At 36.8% G+C, this 8,691-nt stretch overlaps 1 protein-coding gene across 1 annotated transcript in view; it reads left to right on the top strand.

Annotated features, from left to right (window-relative positions):
* The window catches only part of SCLT1 (sodium channel and clathrin linker 1), a 272,952-nt gene that overhangs the window by 121,365 nt on the left and 142,896 nt on the right, over positions 1-8,691 (top strand). The window contains exons 9-10 of the mRNA XM_006873207.1: positions 1,173-1,264; positions 5,364-5,541. Of these exons, the coding sequence (XP_006873269.1) occupies positions 1,173-1,264; positions 5,364-5,541 (270 nt within the window). The remainder of the gene's footprint in view (positions 1-1,172; positions 1,265-5,363; positions 5,542-8,691) is intronic.

The raw sequence follows: 8,691 nt of genomic DNA, 5'->3' as shown, positions 1-8,691 counted from the left end.
CTCTTTCTTCCTAGTCTGTCTTCATCTGGAAGCTTAGCTGAAACCTGTCCACCATGGGTGATGCTGCTGGTATTTACAATACTGGTGGCATAGCTCTCAGAATTACAGCAACTCACAAGCCACCACAGTATGACAAACTGACAGAGGAGTGGTCATGTCTTTACAGGTCCCTATTTTGAGAGCTAGTGTCTACATTACCTGTCATAACATCAACAATCAACCCAATACACTGAGGAGACAAACATGTTCCTTGATATGAATCATCTTCATTCCATTTCGAATTTTGAACAATTACTTCCATAAGCAGAAGTCCAGTTCATCAAATTTTAATGGCTTGCACTTGCTCACAATATCAAATATCTTTTTCTTCCTCTGGTCGGGTTCTGTTAATCTCAGCCCTAGCAATCTACCCTAGGTCAACTGGGTACCAGCTGCAAGTTTAGGAGTTCACATACACCTCCCTGCACTTCACACCACTGGTCACTTCACTGTTAACCCTAGCCCCCAGGAGCTAGGTCAGTGCCCTTGGATACATACAACTCCCTAATTAATGTATTTTTGAGCATCACTTTGTCAAAAAACAAATGTTATGTGATTACCTTGATAGTATTAGTTTAACATGGTTGTTGTTGTTGTTGTTAAGTGCCATGGAGTTGGTTCCGACTCATAGCGACCCTGTACAGGGTTTCCGAGGCTGTACATCTTTACGGGAGCAGATTGCCTCATCTTTCTCCCGTGGAGCAACTGGTAGTTTTGAACTGCTGACCTTCTGGTTCGCAGCCCGATTCGTAACCACTACACTACCAGAGCTCCTTTAACATGGTTAAAGAGAGCAAATCCTGGAAGCCGACTACTTGCATAGAAAGCCCTGCCTTGTTTTGTTAGATTTGCACTATCAAAATAGTTTGAAATATTGATAGAAATCTGTATGTGATAACTGTTATATTAATTGTTTTTCTAATACTAGACTGATGGTGAGGTTCTGCTCCCCTACCTTTAAATAATTTTTTGCATATGGTTTATTTATAAAATCATGGTGTATCTTTAAATTTACATATTAAATTTCTAGGAGAATAATAACTTTATAATGCTAATGATTTTCTTTGTGCCATTTAATGATACAGTAAATTTTTATATTCTTTTAATAAGCCTTCAGTTTCTTTATTTTCTAGGAGGAGGATATAGTATCTGCCCAAGGAAAAGAGGAAGCATCAGATAGACGCTTACAGCAGTTACAATCTAGTATAAAACAATTAGAAACAAGGTAAATTATTAAATGCATCTAATTATGTCTGTATACATCTGAAGGTATTTCACATCAGAGTTACAGTTTACAATATTTACTGGAGTTTGTATTTTGTGTTTAACTATAATCACAAGATTTACAATTGGTTAACTGGACATTGTTTCTAAAACTATCCTGTACAGTAAAATTAGCCTAATGCTGTCAGGTTAATTCCAACTCATGGTGCCCCGCATGTGTCTGAGTAAACTGAAACGTAGGGCTCTCTTGGCTGTAATCAGATTGCTAGTTCTTTCTTCCATGGAACTATGTTGGTTTAAACCATCAAGCTTTTGCTGATGGCAAACTGCAGATTGGTATATCTTTAATATATATTTAAAGAACATTAGAGTAATTCTAGACCTTTTACTTAGTATATTAATTAATATACTTTTGAGAAAAGAGTTTTGCAAAATTTAATCCAGTAGTTTTTTGAAAAGGAAGAAAATCCTTGATAGTCATGAATTTAGTACTGCAGCTTAAAGCACAACTTCATTTTCATTCCCCTTAAAGTCACTGCTGATTTCTCAGTAAACTTAGCTGATTCTCAGAAACCTAAAATCCTCCTTTTGCCTTGTTTTGAAGAGTAGGTAAAGCTTTTTAATAGTAGTGTTAAGACAAATTTGATACTGCCTCAGCCCATGTGTTATTCTGTTCTACAAATAACAGAGTTCCAATTGAAATAGACCATTGGAACAGAAAAAAGAAAGAAGGTGAATGTCATTTTTTTTTTTTTTTTAAATAATGAATCATAAGCTGAGGAAGAAGGATTAGCTCTGAAAGCTGAATGTTTTAGATACTTTATGTATTTTGGGCTTCATGTGTCCTGAAAGCCCACCTTGCAAGCTGAAGCTTAGACTTCAGCCTTGTCATTCCTCCAGAATGTAAGTTGATAGTGCTTCCTGCTCTGCAGTACTATTCATTCCTGTGTTCTGGGAAATTCTAATCTCTATTGGATCTTTGAATCCCTTTGCCAATCACTGGTCTTTGCCCCAACAGCTGTCATCAGTGGTTCGATGTTTCTTGACAGGTCATTTGACCTTTTGGGTAAGGTAATTCTTACTTGTTTGTGAAAGTTCCAGTAGTTACTGAATGTTTAGCATCCCTAGCACCAAACTAATTGAAGGAGCTCTGGTAGGTAGCGTAGTGGTTACGAGTTGGACTGCTGGCCTCAAGATCAGCAGTTTGGAACTAGCAGACGTTCCACTGCTCCTGTAAAGATTTACAGCCTCGGAAACTCCGTACAGAGTCGCTATGAGTTGGAACCAACACCGCCACACATTATAACCATCAAAATGTTTCCCACACATTTCAGTGTTGTTACTACCATATTTATGAACCATTAGTTGTAAATGCCTTAGGAACAGGGATTGTGAAAGGATATTGGAATGTAAGAATAACTCCATTGCTTTTTTAATTCTTTCTCTTTGTATGAGCTGATCAGAAGGGCTTAAATTAGATTATGGGCCTTATTTGAGTTTGAGAATATATATGTTGTTATTGTTTGGACCATCAACCAATTCTAATTCATAGCAACAATGCACCACAGAATCAAACACTGCCCAATCCCTCCGCATAACAATTGTTGTTATATTTGAGCCCATTGCTACTGCCACAGTGTCAATTCATCTCACTGGGAGTCTTCCTGTTCTCAGATGATCGTCTACTGTACCAAGCATAATACCTATGGACTGGTACTTCCTGTTAATATATCAGGATTATGAGAGACAAAGCCTTGCCATCCTGACTTCAATGGAACATCTGGCTGTAGTTTTTCCAACACATATTTGTTTGTTCTTCTGGCAGTTCATGATACTTATAAATATATTTTAGTTTGGAAATATATATATGCAGATATATTGTTGTTATTGTTAAGTGCTGTTGAATCGGTTCCAACTCATAACCACCCTGTATGGGGTTTCCAAGGAGTGGATGGTGAGTTTGAACCATCGACCTTGCAGTTCAGACCGACCTTGTGATCCAGTGCTTATCCTACAATGTCATCCTGTATTAAATAAGATCTATAATTTAATTAAATTGTTAGTTAATTAAGGAACTACTTGGTCATATACATACACACAAGAGTAAGTTGAAAAATTATTGCTACTAGGATTCTAGTTCATACGTGTATGGGCTTATTCCAAATAAAATATGTTTAAGCATGTCGGTTCAATCAGTGGATGGCTACAAACAAGTTGTCTCAGTATTACACTTGTCTTAGTATCATTTGGCTGCCTTCCAAAAAAAATAATCCAAACAAAACAATGGCTTCCAAGGAGATCTGCTGGACCAGTTAAAATCAAAGCACAGAGAGGTCAGCTCAGAATGCAATAGCAACTGTTTTGGAGGACTACAAAAAGATGAACCTGATAGATTTAAGGACACAGAATGATCACAAGGACTTCTTAAAAAGAAGTTTTAACAAAATGAGAAATTGGATTGGTGAGAAAACGACCACAGAAGTTGTACCTTGGAATTATTTCCCATCACAACATGCCCCTGCTCATTCTTCCAAGGTGGCAATAGCTGTCCTATGAATATTTGCTTGGGAAACCTTACATATCTACCCTACAGCCCTGGTCTTACTCCTTCAGACTTCTTTTTGTTCCCCAGACTCCAAGAACATTTCAAAAGAACACAATTTGAGTTCCTTAAGGATGCCCAAGCTGCTGTTTGGATACAGTGTAAATCGTAAAGTAAGAATTTTTAGAAAACAGAGAGATGGAACCACCACCTTCAGGAGTATATAAATCTAGATGGATGATATGTCAAAAAACAATAGCTTAACATTTTGATATTTTTGTTAAAAACTATTTATGATGTTGTAGCATACTTTTTGACTTACCCTCATATTTCAAGTAAGACAAAAGTTTTCTTTCATCAGTTACTAATGGTGCTCACAGAACTACCTGGGTGTCCATCTGGAAGAAAGTGAAATCGAACTCCTTTCTTTTGCAACCTTCATCAGTAAATTCCAAATGAATTAAAATTTTGGGATTAAAAAAAAAAAGTCTTTTTTTTTGAGGAAATCTAGTTGATTACGTTAACAGTCTATAGTTGAAAAAAATCATTTTTGCAAAAGCTGAAATCTCAGAAGCTATAAAAACAAATAAAATTTAAAACATGAATATTTTAATGTGGCAAAGATTCCCTAAATAGAGTCAACATACAAAAAAGAAAAAGGTTTACAAAAATTATTTTCAGCTTGGAGCACCGAGCATCAGTATCTTTAGTATCCAAGGAGTTATAAAGGAACAAGGAAAGTAAATAATGTAAGAAAAATTGATAAAGGAAATTTCAAGTAAAATGCTCTGGTATTACAAACACAGTTAAGAAAATGTGCTTGGAATTCTAGTAGTTCGGAGAATGCAAATTTACAATGAATGAGGTTGCAGTCATCTAACCTAAGATGAAGCTTTTGAATTTATCTTGGTATTACAAGAAGAAATTCCACAAAATATTGCTGAATAAGAAAAGCAAATGCAAAAAAGAGTATATACTATGATCTTAATTTTTAGAATAGAAAAGAAGTCTAAATATCTTCTGTGAAGAGATGTGTGTATGTGTATCAGTATATATGTATATGATTATATGAATATGGGAAAAAATATCCAAAGATATATATTAGTATGTTAACATGGAATACCTGGATAGATAGTAGGAAGAGCGTAGGAAAGGAGAACCAAGCAAAAAAGGAAAAGGATAAAAGACCACATGACCACATAAATATGAAGAAAATTAGTTTCTTGTGAATTTGCCTTATAGCATTGCCATTTGACTGTAATACAGTGTGATACTGAAGAAAGAGTAATCTAATTAGAGTCAGAATATCTAGAATAGGTCTTATCTTCGCTACTCCTGAGCCATGTGACTACAATCAGCTGCATAACCTTTGTTATTCATTTTCAATGGGAATAATGAAATCCACTTCACTGAGCTATACTGAGGATCTAATTAGGAAATACATATGTGTGAAAATAACTGATATACTTCCTGACCTAAAGTAAATACTCAGTACATCTCTAATCTCCCTCTTTCTCTTTATAAATGTTGACTTTACAATGTGATTACTGACTTCTAGATTATGTGTGGCAATTCAAGAAGCCAACCAATTAAGAGCAGAGAAAACACATCTGGAAAAACAGAGCAGAGAGTTACAAGCAAAGTGCACTGAATTAGAAAATGAGAAATTTGAAGCAATTGTAAGAGCCAGAAATAGCATACAACTCTTAGAAGAAGCTAATCTTCAAAAAAATCAGGTAAGAAAGCTAGTAAATATGTTTATAAATGATAAAATGCTACACATTCCCTGATATTACCTAATAGAGAAATATAGCTGAAGAATAATGCTATGAAAATAAAATTGTTGTGCTTTCCATTAATAAACTCAAAAGCTAACCCACTGCCACCATGTCCATTCTGACTCAGAGGGACTCTATGTTGGATTTCTGAGGCTGTAAATCTTCAGACATATAATATTCTTGGATAGCAAAGCTTAATGCCATAAAATTATGGTAAAGTGTCAACTCACTACCAAAACTAAAATATAAATAACAGACTTTTAAGTATTTAAATTCCTGTGTAACTAATCTTCAATCTTTGTAGTCTGATATTTTTAAAATATCCAGTATAACACTTTACTGTAACATATCCTATATAATATTCAGTTAATCAGATGAATCTTACTCATTTTCATTTCCTCCTCAGTACCTACATAACTACGTTACTGAAGTAGAAGTTTAATTTTCCTGAACTAAATATAACTATAAAGATTTTTTAATTGTCACCTTCATTTCACAGTCATTTTTGTTTTTCTTTTTTAACTTTCTAGCGATTATAATTCTTGTGCTATCATATAATTTTTATTTACACTGCTTTCATATGAATCATTTATAGAGTTTACAGATTAGATTTATTTTCAGTGTTGCTGTCTCCATTATGAAGAGATCATTAAATCATTAATTAATTGAATGCAAGTAAATATGGGGGCTACAAAGGAAAAACTTTGTTTTATTTATATTATCTTTTTGTTACATGATAGCTTTCTAACAAAGCTCCTAAAAACCAAACAAGCTATATGTTAGATATATAAGATCTAATTAAAGATGAAAAATAAATAATTATCCAAACCCAAATTGTGGAAAGGCTAAGCTGTTCATCATGCCTTTCAGGGAATATTACCATCTGCTATCTGTATACTGTTTCTTACAATGGTTAAATGGCATAGTAGTGGCAATATGCTTGGAAATTGTTCTAAATACCTAATTTATCTGGAAAAAATAAGGACAGCACAATAGTATTTATTTTTGTCCTACAAAGTCTAGTTATATGAGCCCACTTAACATCAGATTACTAAAAAGGAACACTTCATATGGAGCAACATGGAAAAAGAGCAAAGTAGTGACCCTCACTGCCTATCTCCCAAATCTCACCCAAGTCCTAAGTCAGTAGATCCTTAGATCTTGGCTGTGCATGACTGCAGTATTAAGATTTTTCTGGGCACATTGTGTAATTGCTATAGAGTTCTCATCTTCAGTTTCTTCTTCAAAACAGCTTCTGTTCTCACTAATTTACTTACTTAAGCAGTGGATAATTTATTTAGAAACATTATATTTAAAAAGTGGGTAGACATGTATATGCTATGAACATAATGGGATCAGAACAGAGGACCACTTACTATGAAGTGATAAAAAGAGATTCACTCTGTCGGGGACCAGCCTCGACAAACTTATTAGGGGCTCTCAAAGGGGGATGTGGAGTCAACGAAAGGAATCACACGAATCAATGGTTTGTGCTGAATTTTGATTGAAGCTTTTTTTATTTAATTTTTTCAGCTCCTTATACACTGTTAAAATCTCATAGTGTACAATGATCTCATACACAATCAATTTCATCTAAGCATTACACATCCTTGATTATTATCAATTTTTACGTTGTGTCTATACAGTGTTAACAAAGGTATTTTTCTTAAAACAGTTTCCTTGGTCTTTTCATATCCTGTTCGTCTCATCCATCAAGTATTCTTTTTCATTGATACGTAAATGATCTTGTTAAAATACCTTAATCTTTCTGACATCCTAAAATGTCTAGTTAACCTTTAAGAGTTCTTATTCCTTATTCCTATCGCTACTGCCACCTGTTTCTTCTTAACTCTATTTTCTATTAATTCATTAATCACATGTACCTAAACATTATTTTCTATCGTAACTGACAACACAGTTGTTTCTAATGATTGATTAAACAAGAAAAACAAGAACATAAAAAAGCACTTAAAGTTTTGTAGTTAAGAATAAACGGAGGCAGGGCTTGATGGCAGCTAGGGTGAAGGTGTTGTGAAGGTCACCGCCAGCAATAACTCAGAATTCCAGGCGGAAAGGAGGCAGGACAGAGCTCCAAGACTCGGACCCACAGACATAGGAATAGTTTAAAGATTTGAGGGCTAGTAGCCTGTGGGATTTGGAGCTGAGGTGGGAAATCGCGTACTTTTGGATCTGCCGGCCAGGATCGGAGGCCTGAGCCCACACCCTGGGCAAGTCCAAGCAGCAGGACGAAATCGGGGCCGCAGAGAGGGCCACAGCGATGCCGTGGAAACATGCCGCAGGAACCTTGGAAAGTGTACTTTGCCAATTTTGTGTGGTTCCGATTTTGTTTTCTTCTTTGGTGTTGGGTAATAGGTGTGCTCACGGTTTGCCCATCTACAGTCGGGTGGTTAGAGGTGGGGGCTTGGCCGAGTGGCCAGGACCCACCCTCACCGCTGACGGTTTCCTCTGCCAGGAACACACACACTCAGCCCAAGCTGAGATGCAGATTTGGTCATCCCTTTTTAAACTGGGTTGAGAGGGGTCCTGGCGTAGTGTAGTGGGTTGAGGCACCACACTGCAAATTCCTTTGAGACGGGGCTTGATGGCGGCTAGGGTGAAGGTGTTGTGAAGGTAGCCGCCAGCAATAACTCAGAATTCCAGGCAGAAAGGAGGCAGTACTGAGCTACAAGACTAGGACCAACAGACATAGGAATACTTTAAAGATTTGAAGTCTTAGAGCCTGTGTGATTTGGAGCTGAGGCGGGAAATTGCGTACTTTTGGATCTGCCGGCCAGGCTTGGAGGCCTGAGTCCACATCCTGGGAGAGTCCAAGCGGCAGGAAGAAATCGGGGCCGCAGAGACGCCACGGAAACACGCTGCGGGAACCTTGGAAAGTATACTTTGCCGATTTTGTGTGGTTCCGATTTTTTTTTTCCTTTGGTGTTGGTTAATAGGTGCGCTCACGGTTTGCCCACTTACAGTCAGGTGAATAAAGGTGGGGGCTTAGCCGAATGGCCAAGACCCTGCCTCACCACTGGCGGTTTCCTCTGCCAGGAACTCACACACTCAGCCCAAGTTGAGACGCGGATTTGGTCAGCCTTTTTACAC

Source organism: Chrysochloris asiatica, unplaced genomic scaffold (genome assembly GCF_000296735.1).
Source record: "Chrysochloris asiatica unplaced genomic scaffold, ChrAsi1.0 scaffold00229, whole genome shotgun sequence".
Classification (NCBI taxonomy): domain Eukaryota; kingdom Metazoa; phylum Chordata; class Mammalia; order Afrosoricida; family Chrysochloridae; genus Chrysochloris; species Chrysochloris asiatica.
The sequence above is the reverse complement of the archived record's forward strand: the minus strand, read 5'-3'. Positions and strand labels throughout refer to the sequence as shown.